Source organism: Lipotes vexillifer, unplaced genomic scaffold, assembly GCF_000442215.2.
Source record: "Lipotes vexillifer unplaced genomic scaffold, Lipotes_vexillifer_v1.1 scaffold514, whole genome shotgun sequence".
NCBI lineage: Eukaryota > Metazoa > Chordata > Mammalia > Artiodactyla > Lipotidae > Lipotes > Lipotes vexillifer.
In genome coordinates, this window is record NW_006789975.1 from 135,829 (window position 1) to 151,586 (window position 15,758).

At 39.2% G+C, this 15,758-nt stretch overlaps 1 protein-coding gene across 1 annotated transcript in view; it reads left to right on the forward strand.

The window, feature by feature from the left end:
• The window catches only part of SIMC1 (SUMO interacting motifs containing 1), a 91,630-nt gene that overhangs the window by 45,338 nt on the left and 30,534 nt on the right, over positions 1 to 15,758 (forward strand). Inside the window, exons 2-5 of the mRNA XM_007463125.1 lie at positions 161 to 1,639; positions 5,290 to 5,522; positions 6,290 to 6,359; positions 11,459 to 11,613. Coding sequence (XP_007463187.1) covers positions 161 to 1,639; positions 5,290 to 5,522; positions 6,290 to 6,359; positions 11,459 to 11,613 — 1,937 coding nt within the window. The remainder of the gene's footprint in view (positions 1 to 160; positions 1,640 to 5,289; positions 5,523 to 6,289; positions 6,360 to 11,458; positions 11,614 to 15,758) is intronic.

Sequence of the window (15,758 nt, forward strand, 5' to 3'; positions counted from 1 at the left end):
AAAAAAAAAAAAAAAAAAAAAAAAAAAAAAAAAAGATATATAAATTGTCAGTGAAGTGAAAAAGTAAAATAGGTTTATCCTTAAAAGCTAAGCTTTAAGTCCTCTTAGATAAAGCTAAGACCCCTACTTGACCTCTTATCTTCTCACAATCCTTCAACAGGACTTCATTGACTTAACTAGAGAAACCAGACCAAGGGCAAAGGATCGCAATGGACTCTGTGTGATTGACCTAACAGGATCTGAGGAAGAAAATAGACCTATTGCCACTCTTGACTTGACTCTAGAACCTGTTGCTCCTTCCCAGAAAGAGCCAGCCAGTCTTCAAGCATGTGCCAGCCTCTCCAGCAAAGAGGTGATGGAAGGGCGGGTAGACAGAAGCTCTCGGCCTGCAGCATGGAGAATCATTAACAGTGATCCTGTGGATTTGGACCTTTTGGAAGAAACTGCATTTGAAGGTCCCCAGCCCCCTATGTCCATCAGTGGGGACTCTGTTTATCCAGGAGAGCCGAATTGTAGCTCAACCATATTCAAAGATGACCTCGGCTTCTTGGCAAGCCTACAGCTATCTTCAGATATTCACTGCCTCCCCGCAACAAGCAATAATGGTAGCCGTAGCAATCAAAGGGCACCCTTGCCATGCCCACAGCAAGATGTGCCTTGCCCTCCACAAGCCTTGCCATGCCCACTGCGAGCCTCACCATGTCCACCACGAGCCTCCTCATGCCCACCGCGAGCCTTGTCATGCCCATCACAAACCATGCAGTGCCAACTACAAACTTTGCCTCACCCACCTCAAGAAGGGCCATGCCCTCCTCAAGATGTGCCATGCCCTCAGAATGTGCCATGTGCTCAGCAGAATATGCCAAGTCCACCTCAAGACTCATCATGGCAACTTCAACACTCACAAAGCCCACCTCAAGACTCACTGGGCCTACCTCAAGATGTACCAGGCCCACCTCAAAACATAACATATCCACAAGATGTGGCACACCTGCAAGACATGCCACAGTCACCAGGAGATATGCTACAATCATCAGGAGACATGCCACAATCATCAGGAGACGTGCCCCAGTCACCAAGAGATGTGCCACAGTCACCAGCAGATGTCCTACAGTCACCAGCAGATGTGTCACAGTCACCAGCCAATGTAGCACAGTCACCAAGAGACACGCCACCGTCACCAGGAAGTGTACCACATTCACCTGGAGAAGTCCCACACTTATCAGGAGATGTGCTACATTCACCTGGAGACATGTCATGCTTGCCAGAAGACATACCACACACACTTAGAGACTTGCCTCATTTACCAAAACTCAGGCCTGACTCTCCGCAAAATGATGTACAGAACCATGACACCCCTATGGATGTCTCAGCTCCATCCTCTCCAAGCTGCTCTCCCAGCCCACAGTCTGAAACTTCCGTAGAGAAAGTTCCTTGGCTCTCTGTCACAGAAACTCCAGCCAGAAAAGAGATATCACTGTCAGAGCCTGTCAACCCCGGATCTGCCCAGGTGCAAGCACAAACACCACAAGGTGGGTTGTACAACAGACCATGCCTGCATAGACTGAAGTACTTCTTACGACCTCCGGTGCATCACCTCTTCTTCCAGACACTAATACCAGATAAAGACACAAGAGAGGTGAGCTAACATGTCTTCCCCTGGGGATCAGGTGTCCTTTGTATAGGCCTAGCATGACATTAGTATGCTACAAGGAGTCCATGCATGAGAGGACAGGCCCAGCTGAGTTAAGACATTTTTATCTTTCTCCCACTGTGGAACCATTCAGTGTAGAATCAGATCTGGGTTCAAATTCAGCCCCACACTTAAAATCTGGCACTGAAGAAGTCACTTTACCTATCTATAAAATGGAGATAAGAACATACTTCACAGTATCATTAAAGGAGATAATATGTAAAGTGCCTGTTGGAGTGTCTGGCTCATCATAGGCCTTCATCAAATACTTCTCAATTCCTCTGCCTTTCCTTCCTCAATTCCTGATGCCCTCATTACAGCTTCCATATTACAGAGATAATAATACTCATGACACTTTGATACCTTCAGAATTGTTACTCTCTAACTTGGGGGGAGGAAATTCAATTTTAAGATTTTTTTTATTGAAGTTGATTTACAATATTGTTTTAGTTTCAGGTATACAGCAAAGTGATTCAGTTATATATTTGTTCAGATTATTTTCCATTACACATCATTACAAGATACTGAATATTGTTCCCTGTGCTAGACAATAGATCTTTGTTGCTGATCTATTTTATGTATAGCAGTTTGTGTCTGTTAATCCCATACTTCTAACTTGTCCTTCCCCACCTCCCTTTCCCCTCTGGTACCCATAAGTTTGTTTTCTATATCTGCAAGTCTGTTTCTGTTTTGTAGATAGAGTCATTGGTATTATTTTTTTGGATTCCACATATAAGTGATATTATATAATATCTGTCTTTCTCTGTCTGACTTACTTCACTTAGTATGATATTCTCTAGGTCCATCCATGTTGCTGCAAATGGCATTATTTCATTCTTTTTTATGGCCGAGTAATATTCCACTGTGTGTGTGTGTGTGTGTGTGTGTGTGTGTGTGTGTGTACCACATCTTCTTAAACCAATCATCTGTTGATGGGCGCTTGGGTTGTTTCCATGTCTTGGCTATTGTACATAGTGCTACTATGAGCATTGGAGTGCCTGTATCTTTTTAAATTAGAGTTTTCGTCTTTTTCCAGATATATGCCCAGGAGTGGGATTGCTGGACATATGGTAGCTCTGTTTTTAGTTTTTTGAGGAACCTCCATACTGTTTTCCATAGTGGCAGCACCAGTTTACATTCCTACCAACAGTGTAGGAGGGTTCCCTTTTCTCCACACCCTCTCCAGCTCAATTTTAAGACTTTAACGGGAATGCTACTTCCCGTTAGTCTTCATTGATCTGTAAGAACTAAACTAGATGTGTAAGAAAAAAAACTGTGGCTAAGTCCCATAACATGAAGCTTTTTTTCATTATACCTAACCACATTCCCAACATTAAGAAGACTGGCTTGAAGTTGTTCAAGAATTCAAAAGGTGCTTCTCCTGTTGGAGCAATCCGTAATCCAGCTTAGTGGGTGTCAGGCATTCACATTGATTTGCCCTTAGAGAGTGAATTTTTTTCTCTCGTTTTAATTGTTCTACCTTCTAGTAGGCTTTATGTCTCCTCCTTCTGAATGACTTTCCCCAACACTAGCTTGTTCTCTTTTTTCCTATGAGTTTGCCTCTGATTGGCGATACATCATTCCATTATTGAGCACCTGGAGGACTTGAGAAAGTTTTTTACCTAGCCAAGGCTGTAGTGCTTTGTAGGTGCTACACAACCAAAGAAGCCATCAGTAGATACAAGTCCACCTTATGTGTACACATAGCTCAGATTACAAGGTGGCAATTAGGCTACACAGAGTGGCTTTTTCTTCTTCATCTTTATTTCTTACCTTCTCAAAGAATCTCAGCCATCTAGAATACATCTGTAAATCTTTTCTGTCTCTTTTGATTACTTTTGGGCTTTTTATAAGTACTTCTTCACTAAGTCATTCTCCCCCCAGAACTTTTTTTTAGTGTGATGCACTTTATTTTCTATTCTATTCTGATTCATTGGGGGTTTTGGTCAGTACATTATTTTTTTTATTGAAGTATAGTTGATTTACAGTATTATATTAGTAATGGGCAAAGGATTTGAATAGACATTTCTCAAAAGATTTTCTGTATCGTTAGTCATTAGGGAACTGCAAATCAGAATCACAATGGGATACCACTTTGTATCGACTAGGATGGCTATAATAATACTTATTATAGCCATTTATAGCCAATAAATATATTTATTATATTAAATATATATTTAATAATATATAACTATATTATTAAAATATAGTTGATTTACAATATTATGTTTCAGGTATACAGCAAAGTGATTGTTATTTTTTTCAGGTTACATTCCATTATAGGTTTTTACAGGATATTGAATATAATTCCCTGTGCTATACAGTAAATTCTTCCAAGAACTTCTTAGCCAGTGTCCATGCTGCCGCTAACCAGCCATTAGCCTTAACTCCTCTGAGTTATCAGTGAGATCAGGGGTTACCCTCAGGTATCCTGAGACATAAGAAAGCTAACTGCCCTCTCCCAAGAAGGGCAATTCCAGCCATCACTCTTTTTCTGTTATACATAAACTATCAAACTTTGTTTGGCTTGTGTTTTAAAATTAATACTTATTCTCAGATTTTAAAAATAATGCTTGCTTAGGAAATAATTACCCATGATGCTATCAGTCAGCATTTATTAATGTTAATAATTGGGTGTATTTCCTTCCTGGTTGCCTTTTTATGTGTAGACACTTTACATTTTTTAATAATTGGGGATTTTAACAATAATATATTTATTATTGTTGATTTTGTTGTTTATAGAGAGTTTGAGTTTAGATGGTAGCTATGGAGTTATACCGCTGTATGAAACCAGCTTCTGCCATCTATTGCATGACAAATTCTCACTCTAAATCTCAGTTTCCTTATCTATAAAATAGGAATAATAATAACATGTATTTCTTACAGTTGTTGAGAGAATTAAGTGAGGATAAGTTGAATGTTAAAACTTATTATTATAATTATTGTTGTTATTATATCAGACTTTTTAATGTTTGTTTTTCTTCTGATGATGTGTCTATTACAGAAAAATTGAAAAATACAAAAGAACATATAGAGGAAAAATCATCCATCATTTCACCATCCAGATAATAGAAAACCACTTTTCATACATTCTCTTTCATTCTTTCTATACATACTGTTTGGGGGTTGGCGGGGGGGGGGGCGGTGAAGCAACTTAATATTTACTGTTGACTCAAAAAAAATCAACAAAATGGAATTCTTCTTCTAACAATAAAAGATATTTAAAGCATCTTTATTCATCTCTTTGTTTCAGTATCTGATATAGTATCATAGCTACCCCTAAATATCTCATCACCCTTATTCCAAAATCAACTTAGGCTAGCTCTTAAATCTTTTGTACTTTCCTTTCTAATGCTATATTTTAACACAGATGAAATCATGTTACATGTAGAACTTTGTATTCTTATTTGTTAACTTAATATAAGCATTTTCCCATGTCATTAGAAATTTTTTAGATAAGACTTTCCAGTCTCAATTTTTTAAATTATGAATATTTCAAATGCATGGAAAACTTCCCTGTCTTCAACTTGTTCCAGAACCTCTAGCTTTTATGTCTATAGAAACCCATCCTAATTTATTTCTTTTTATCTCTGCAGAACAAGGGTCAAAAATTAGAACCTATCCCTCATCGAAGACTAAGGATGGTAGCAAACACCATTGAAGAAAACTTTCCCCTGGGGACTGTGCAGTTTTTGATGGACTTTGTGTCACCCCAGCATTACCCACCCAGAGAAATTGTGGCTCACATCATCCAGAAAATCCTGCTCAGTGGCTCTGAGACTGTGGATGTTCTAAAGGAGGCCTACATGCTTCTCATGAAAATTCAACAGTATGAACCTTAGCTTTTGGCAAATCTTCTGGGGAACCTGGACTCAGGGCACAACTTTCTCTTGCCTAAGATTTATTCATCTAACCATTAGAGAGGGTGACTTAGTATATTAGTATTATTTGTATTGCAAGTGACAGGAAACTCAGTCCAAACTGGCTTTAACACCTGGTAAAAGAGAATTTAATGACTCGTGTTACTAGAAACCTAGGAATAAGATGTGACTTAATTCAGTTCAAAAATGGTTACCAGGATCCATTTTTCAGCTCTACGTTGCTGTTTCTAGGCTTCACATGGTAGCCTTCTCAGCCTCTAGCTTTTACAACATTCTTAGTACAAGAGAGGGTCCACTTCCTTTATAATCAAACAGAGTTCTGAAATTGAGTCTTATAGGTTTTAATTGGCATAACATAAGACCTGAGTCCATCTTTGAGCCAATCACTGTGAACTGAGGAATAGAATATCAAGATTGACATGCTTCGCAGACTTCATGCCAGGGTCCTAGTGGGTAAAGCCAGTGGGCTAAGAATAATAAAGAGTTGATTTCTTCAAGGCAAAATTGGGGTACTAATGCTTCCCAAAAGACAGGTGGATACTGGGTAGCCAAAGAAAATGAACCTCCGCCACCCTCAGATGACATGGTATTGTATCAAAGGGTGGGCAAGAGCACTGAGGACAAGAGGAGGCTTCTTGCTTCTGTCATCTTCGAGATCCCATCCCTTCTTCCACTAAACTCTCCAGAATTCTAATTGATGTCACTTTACTTTCAGGCTACATCCAGCTAATGCCAAGACAGTGGAGTGGGACTGGAAGCTGCTCACTTATGTCATGGAGGAAGAGGTAACATAGCAATTGCAAGCATAAATCTTTTGCAGAGGAGGTTTTTTGTTTGTTTGTTTTTGCGGTATGCGGGCCTCTCACTGTTGTGGCCTCTCCCGTTGCGGAGCACAGGCTCCGGATGCGCAGGCTCAGTGGCCATGGCTCACGGGCCCAGCCGCTCCACGGCATGTGGAATCTTCCCAGACTGGGGCACGAACCCGTGTCCCCTGCATCGGCAGGCAGACTTTCAACCACTGCGCCACCAGGGAAGTCCCGCAGAGGAAGCTTTAACTAGAAATGAAAGTGACTGTAAATCTGGTAGTAACGTCTTTGCCATTATTCCTTTCTTTTACTCCCCCCAATCCCGACCAAAACATTCCTATTGAAATGGTATGTGCTGTCTTCCAATTCAAGATTGAATACATTCACTTATCCTTCTCCTTTTTCAGATTCCATTTAAAATAACAGTAAATGAATAGAGAAAGGTATAAACCTATGGCACTGAAAATAAGGGGAAAGACAATAGATTTGAATGAAGATTGGAAGAGCTAAAGGGAATATAAGAGTGATGATTGATGAAGCTAGGCTGAGAAAGCTACAGGCTAGAATACATGAGGAAGGGCTGTAGCCAAAGATGGAGGAAATCTGCCCTTTAGAGCAGAGAATTTTTGGACTCAGAAACACAATATATAAGAAGGTTGGAATAGGATATGAGCTGTAAGTCTGTTGAAAGCTTGTAGATGGAACTGATAATCTCTATTTTTGAGTACAGAAAGCTCAGTTGCCAGGTTACCTACCTTTCAGACAAAAAAATCAGACAAAAAATCTAAAAGAAATCGAATGAACCATCTGTCATAAATGAAGGCAGCTAGTGTAGAGTTGGTGCTCCAGAAAAAATGTCTGCATTCTGACCTTTAGGGATCCCTAAACTTAATTGCCAGCTTTCTGTCTGCTAACCCAAAAGCACTTGGATGGAACAAATTACTGTCAACTTAGAACTCTATACTCAGCCAAACTATTAGTCAACTGTGAGGGTAGAATAAAGACATTTCCAGAAATGTACAAACTTGAAAAAATATCCACACACCCCATTTCATAGGTTACTTGAAGATATGCATACAAAGAATAGGGGAATAATCAGAAAAGGGGGAGACACAGGATCCAGTATCACTAGATCTAATCCAGAAGAGTAAGGAAGAGAAGTACTGAGATTACTGAAAATAGTAGACCTAGAGGGCAATCACTCCAGATTGGAGCAAAAAAATACAGGGCTTTAAGGAAGCATGATCTGGGAAACACCACCAAGATGGTAGACAAGGAAGCTCCATGCCCTTGTTCCCCAATGGAGATACCAAGTTAACAACAATATATGGACCAGAATACCTTTGTGAAAACTCTAGGGACCAGTTGAGAAGTTGTAGTACTCAGGCCAATGCATAACCAAGAAGGTACTCCATTGAAAGGAGTAGGAAAGTCTGTGGTGTTTTGTGTGTCCATGCGCCTCCCTCTACCTAGCATAGCACAGTGCAACTAGGAGGAAATCTCCCATACCCTGGCTCCTCCCTTGGGATGGAAACAGAAGAGTGGACGTTGAGTCCAGTGTTCTGGCTTGTTAGGAGGATAGTTTCTGTCTTACCTGACTCAGAGCACTGTTGAGAACAGTGGCTTAGTTTTCTGGCTGAAAAGAAATGTGAGCACTGCAGCATTTTAGAGCTGCAGAGAGTATGCAGTTCCACAAACAGGTACTGGGGGAGCAAGAGACTGTGGGCTTTCAAGAAGTAGGGGCAAGCCACTTGGGAAATTAAGGCAGATAAAAGCACACACACAAGCTCAGAGAAAACACATCTCCAGTAAAGGTCTGAGAGGTCTCAGGACCTTTAGCCAAGCTGATTGGTGAAGGTCTTGCCATGCATGAACTCAATGGATAAAGACTGGGAAAGGTGTTTTTTTCAAATGTTTAAATCTCAAAAGAAGATTACAAGGCATACAAAGAGGCAGGGAAATGCGGCCCAATCAAAAGAATGAAATAAAGCTCCAGAAACTGACCCTAAAGAAACACAAATCTCTCAACATACTGACGAAAAAAATTTTTAAACTATCTTAAAGATGCTCAAGGAGCTAAAAGAGAACACAGACAACAAAATGAAGCAAGAAAATAATGCATGAACAAAATGAGAATATTAAATTTTAAAGAACTGTAGAAAATAATCAAACATTCTGGAGCTGAAAAATACAGTTACTGAATTGAAAACTTCACTAGATGAGTTCAACAACAGTCTTGGTCAGGCAGGAGAAAAAAAATCAGTGAACATGAAGAAAGGTCATTTGAAATCACTGAGACAGAGGAGCAAAAAGAAAACAGAATAAAGAAAATTGATGAACACCTAAGGGACTATGGGACACCATTAAATGGACCATATACACATTAGGGAAGTCCCAGAAATGGAAGAGAGAAAGGGGCAAAGAGCTTATTTGAAGAAATAATAACCAAAAACTTTCCAAGTCTGAGGAAAGAAATGGGCATAGAAATTCAAGAAAGCTCCAGTGAGAATAAACCAGAGAGACCCCACACCAAGACACATTATAATCAAACTGTCAAAAGTCAAAGACTTTTTCTTTGAAAGACTTTTTCTTGAAAGCAGCAAGAAAATGAATTATCACATACAAGTGAGTTTGTATAAGACTCTCAGCAGATTCTCAGCGAGACCTTGCAGGTCAGAAGGCAATGGGATGATGTATTCAAAGTTCTAAAAGAAAAGAACTGTCAACCAAGAATACTATATCTGGCAAAACTTTCCTTTAAAAATGAGGGTGAGCAGCAGGAGAGAAGTGACACATCAATACAAGATCCTCAATAAGATTATCAGAGATTTCTCGTTAGAAACTGGAGGCCAGAAGTTAGTGGGGCGATATATTCAAAGTGCTAAAGAATAAAAGTCAACCAAGATCCCTGTATCCAGCAAAACTGTCCTTCAAAAAGGAGGGAGAAACTACTGGGCATATACCCTGAAAAAAACCGTAATTCAAAAAGAGTCATGTACCACAATGTTAATTGCAGGTCTATTTACAGTAGCCAGGACATGGAAGCAACCTAAGTGTCCATCGACAGATGAATGGTTAAAAAAGATGTGGCACATATATACAATGGAATATTACCCATAGAAAGAAACGAAATTGAGTTATTTGTAGTTAGGTGGATGGACCTAGAGACTGTCATATAGAGTGAAGTAAGTCAGAAAGAGAAAAACAAATATCATATGCTAACACATATATATGGAATCTAAAAAAAAAAAAATGGTTCTGAAGAACCTAGGGGCAGGACAGGAATAAAGACGCAGATGTAGAGAATGGACTTGAGGACATGGGGAGGGAGAAGGGTAAGCTGGGACGAAGTGAGAGAGTGGCATGGACATATATACACTACCAAATGTAAAATAGCTAGCTAGTGGGAAGCAACTGCATAGCACAGGGAGATCAGCTCAGTGCTTTATGTCCACCTAGAGGGGTGGGATAGGGAGGGTGGGAGGGAGACACAAAAGGGAGGGGATACGAGGATATAAGTATATGTATAGCTGATTCACTTTGTTATACAGCAGAAACTAACACACCATTGTAAAGCAATTATACTCCAATAAAGTTGTTAAAAAAAAAAAAGGGAGAAATAAAGACATTCCCAGATAAACAAAAGCTGAGGGAGTTCATTTACTACTATCCCTGCTCATCAAGAAATGCTAAAGGGAGTCCTGCAGGGTAAAATGAAAACTAAACAGTAACTTGAAGCCGTATGAAGAAATAAATATAAATACATGGGCAGTTATAAAAGCTATTATGGTAACAATGGTTTGTAACTCCACATTGGTTTTCTATAATGTATTAAGTAAATAATACATTTTTAAAGTATTAATCTAAAAGAATTATTAGTTTATTTTGGGGCACACAATATATGAAGATACAGTATTGTGACTTCAACAACTAAAAGGGGTGGGAACAGAGCTGTAAAGGAGCAGAGTTTTTGTGTGTTATTGAAGTTAAGCTGGTATAAATTCAAAGTATTATAATTTTAGAATGTTAAATGTAATCCCCATGGTAACCACAAAGACAATAGCTATAGAATGTACACGAAAGGAATGTAAACATTTCACTACGAAAAAATCAAAGACAATAATGCAGGAAATGAGGGACAAAGAAACTATAAGGCATTTAGAAAACAAATAGCACAAGGCCTGAAGTCAGTCCTTCCTTGTCAGTAAAGGGAAACCAACGAATTGTGCATGCCTGCCTGCTGTGTGACAGACACTTAAGCTGGCTTTGGTAAGGTTAAGAGTTATCACCACATAAATCACAAGGACACTGAGACTCAGAGGGGTAAGTTAAATACGGGATGGAGCTGAGTTTCAAACAAACAAATAAATAAGGTCTGTGCACCACCAAAGCCCATGCTCTTTTTTTTTTTTTTTTTTTTTCCTTGCATTATGCGGGCCTCTCACTGTTGTGGCCTCTCCCATTTGCGGAGCACAGGCTCCGGACGCGCAGGCTCAGTGGCCATGGCTCACGGGCCCAGCCGCTCCGCGGCATGTGGGATCTTCCCGAAACGGGGTACGAACCCGCGTCTCCTGCATCGGCAGGCGGACTCTCAAGCACTGCGCCACCAGGGAAGCCCAAGCCCATGCTCTTTACCTGCATCAGTTAGGCTTCAACAGTTAGGATCATTTCACCTGTAACAGAAAACCCAGCTCAGACTTGCTTTCACAGTAAGGATATACATCAGCTCATCTTACTAGAAGTATAGCAGTGAGATAGACATCATGGTTGCTTGATCTAGTAGCTTGGCAGAGTCATTTTTCTGTCTCTGTTCGGATATCCACAGTTTAGGGTTTATCCTGAGACTGATAGTTAGGTTCAGTGAAAGAAAGAGACTGACTTTTCAAGCTCTAGGATTGCCCTATTTGCCCTCTTTTATAATGACCTAGACTGCTTGCTGTCTCCCAGAAACCTCTCTTTTAGATACACACTCGTTGACTCATGGGCCTTCCCTTGACTTAGTATTTATGAGAGCCCAGTGCTCAGTGTCATCCAGGAGATTGAGAGGAAATACTTACTCCTCATTTTTTCTCTCCCAGGGACAAAATCTGCCTGGGCGAGTCCTTTTCCTACGTTATGTAGTACAAACCCTGGAAGATGATTTCCAACAGATCCTGAGGAAGCAGCGACAGCACCTGCAGCAATCTATTGCAAGCACTGTGCTATCCTGTGACAAGCAACCCCACAATGTCAGGTAACCAGCCATCTGAGCCCTGGGATGACAAGAGGGAGGGGCTGTAAGTGGGCAGCTACTCAAGTCCGGAGAACATCAGGTGGAGGAGATTTTCTAGTAGCTAGATAGTATAACAGGGATAGTTATTAAAACTATAAACAGTCCTAGAAGAAAACCTCTCTGTACCAACTGTGTGTCAGATGCCATAACTTGTGTGGTTTTTTTCCGAGGACCATCAGACTTCCTTTAGTCTATTTCAGTACTGTTCAGACGGCCTTGTGAGATCCAGGGGGAAAACTTGACTTGTGTAAAACTTTTCACAGCTTTTATAAACCTAAATTTATTTCCATCCCCCTGAGTAACTCAAGATAAATCTCATTTGTCACTTTCTGAAAAGTCTATTATTATAATAGGTCACGTGGCTGACAATAAGGTACAGTAAGGTAGCAAGCACGTGTTCTTTTTTTGTAGGATCAGGTCCAAAGCTTCTGGAAGCTTCAGAGTGGGGAGCTACCATATCTTTATACCAATGGGGGGAAATGTGGTTTGTAGGGTAGGGATCTCAGGCTAGAATTTTCATCCTGGAACTACAAGCTTTGCTTCTTTTGGAAACGGTTCTCACCAGCATTCCTTTTTTCAGAGCATCATTGAGATTTTTTTTCACTCACATTTACATTCTCATATGTTCTGGCATATTTGTTAAGAATAGTTTTCACAGGCCAGTGTGGGATATTGACTATTATAACTCCTTTAATTAGAAAAGGGGGACGTTTCATTATGTTCTAAGTAACAGTCAGCTTTTTCTCCCTTAGTTTGCATGCTTATATCCATTTCCCTAGATGTGCCATTTTATGTAAAGTTTAAATGTTAATATTATAGGGGGTAGAAAATCAGTAAGTAGAGAAACTACAGAGAGCACAGGATAGCATAGTTGGGTTTAAAATTGGAAAATAACAATTTAAATAGTGAGAGCAACTCTCCTGACCATTCTGCTTTGTGAGCTTAGGCATTGGATTGGGAGATGGGAGACATGAACCCAACTCAATCCAGTGACAAGTCACTCACTTTCATTGTGTGAGCCTCTCACTATACCCAACACTATACTCTTGGGTTTAAAGATAGGCATTGGTAACCTCTAAATGCAAGCCACATACTCTATTTTGTGCTTTATCAATGAAAAAAATCAGTTCCAGCTGGAGGGGAAACCAGCTGTATTTGATTCAATAAGAGATGGCTATTAGATTGAGGTTGTGGTTACACGTATGTGTGCATGTATTTATCAAAACTCATCAAACAGTATATAACTGTGCTTTGACCTCTAACGGATGGGACAGTTGTCAGAGCTTTCTGAGAGGCTGTTCCCGGGTTATAATCCTCAGCTTATAGCTCAAATAAAAATTTCCATTTCCTTCTTAAAAAAAATTCATCAAACAAAAACCAGTGTGCAATTTATTTTATACGTTAGACCTCAAAGATAAGTTTTTAAAAAGAAAGTGATGGTAAGTCAGTCTCCATATGACCCCTTAAGGGATTTTCTTTTCTTTTTTTAACTGTGCATACAAAGAATAATCTAGTTCTACATGATTTAAGAAATACACTAGTCCCCAGATCCCCTCACCCACATTTTCCTTTCCCAAGGGGTAACTACTTTCAACTCTTTTATTTAAGTGATTCTTTGGATTTTTACCTCTTTATGGCTAAATAAACTGCTTGTGTTGCTAATTGTTGATTTTTCATTGTTGGCTATTATCTATTAACTCCCCACATGAAAGATGAGGAGTTAGCTCTTTTTCCTCTCTACCTCCTCTCTCTCTCTCTCTCTCTCTCACACACACACACACACACACACACAAACACACACACACACTTCCCAGCCCCCATGCCATTAATAGAGTTATATCATAATTTTGTTTAGATCAGTATCCAATGTTTCCATCACTATAATTAGGTGTGCTAGTCAGAGTTGAGCCAAGTACTAAACTGTGATTACTTTTTCTTTCACTCATACCTTTTTTGTTTTCCTTAGAGTTAATAACTGCCTCATTTTTAGTTTCCCCGTATTGTTTGTGCATATCAGAAGTCAACCCTAGATTCTCTGCCATTTGGTTTAAATATCCCATCAAGATGTTTATTCACACTGGGTTAGTCTTATGAAGTTCTTCTTCTTGAAGATCTGTGGTGGAACGTTTTGACCTCCTTTAATCTGGATTGGTTGTCCTCTTTTCCAGTCTTTATCATAAATGTGAAAATTCCCTTCACCTGTTTCCAGTGTTGGATCTCTGTTTCATATCTTCTCTTTCTTGGTTTACGCCCATGTTTTTGTTAGATCAGTCTCCAGTAGGTTCTTAGAAAGGTATGTGGGAAGTAAAATTTTTGAGATCTTGTATGTCTGAAAATATCTTTATCTTCCCACACGTTGATTAATAAGTGAGTATAGATATTTAGGTTAGAAATATCTTTTCTACAGAATATTAAAGGAAATCTTCCATTGTCTTCTAGCTTCCAGAATGGCTGTGAAGAAGCCATAAGCTACTTTGATTACTGATTCTTTGTGTATGCCTTGATTTTTTTCTCTGGCTGTTTATAGAATCCTCTTTTTGCCCAATATACTTGTTTTAGATCTATGTTCATCTAGTATGCTGGGCATTCAATGGGCCATTTCATATCCTTCATTCTTGGAAAATAGAATTTTCATTCCTGTTATGTTTTTAACTTCCAAGAGCTCTTTTTCTTTAAATGTTCCTTTTTAAAAATAATAAATAGTATTCTGTTCTTGTCTTTTTCTTTCATGGATCTGTATCTTTTCATATCTTTGATTATACTAATGATAGCTTTTGTTTTTGTTAATTCCCTGTATAATGTCTGTTTTCTCCAAGTTGCTTTTTTGAGGAGAAAGGAGTGTTGGTTTGGCTTTTTGGTGTTTATCTCTCATGTTAGAATATGTCCATAGATGTCTGGTAAACTTTTGTAATCTATCCGTGTTTAAGGGTGACTCAAAAGCTCTTGGAAGCTCTGAGTACAGGTGAGGACTTGTCATTTCTGAGTTTCCCTATAGGTGGAAGTGGCTGTCCATTTCTTAGAAAATACCTCGTCAATGTGTTTAGGTCTTTCCTCTTGGGCTGGATGAGTTTTCCAGAAAAGACTTCACATTTCCTACATGAAGGATAAAGACCAAGATGCCAGGTTTTGGGAAGACAGTTCTGGGAAGGTGGCAAGGATCTCTGCACTAAGCATGCATAGGTTCACTTAGAGCCCCTGTTTTTCTTACGATGCCTTTGCCTCCCAGCTGTGCCTGGTATCCCAGTCCAGAGACCCTCTGTTTTACCTCTCCACAAAGTTAACCTGTAGTCTTCAGCATTGGGGGAGAAGATCTAAAAGTTTCTTAAACAAATTACAAGCCATCGTATTTATTTTAATTTAACCGCTTTTACCCTAACTTCATGGAAACCTCATACTGCCATTTGCAGCACTTATTGAAGATTTTTTTTTTCCATTTTTTCGTGAGTAGGATTAAATAGGATTGCTCTTCTCTACTGCTGGCTTAGGATTCAGCTTTCTCTATTCTGCCAAGTCAGTTAAAATTTACCCCATTGCCAAAGTCATAGACTTAGATTAAACATCATCTAAACATGACATTTGCCTTATTTACTTAGTTAATTGGTTACTTTGAATTTTGTAATCAGCATCTCTTACCCAGCCCCTTAAATCAAAGGCTAGGACCTTGACAATTACCTACATCCATCCCCCATCACCCACTTTTTGCACCTTCTTGCACCCAAAGTAATTGGCATCCTGAATGTTCATCATGTTCCTTTCCTTTTTATATAGTTTTATTGCATCTATATGTGTTCCTGTAAAGTATATATTTTTATTTTAGTTCCTTTTAGCTGTATATAAAAGAGTATCATGTTGTATGTAATCAATTGGTACTTTTATATTTCACTTACTATTATAGAGTACTAAGATTTGTCCATACCTATCCACTGTAGCATATTCATTTCCACTACTGTAGAATATTGTTTTGTGAATATACTTCATTTTCCTTCCAGCTTCCAGATTTTTTACTGTTATTATCTGCCCTCCTTTTCTTCCCTTCTTTGTGGATTTTTTTTTTTTTTTTTTTTTTTTTTTTTTTTTCCATTTGAGGGTCCTTTCCTTGTTGTGAC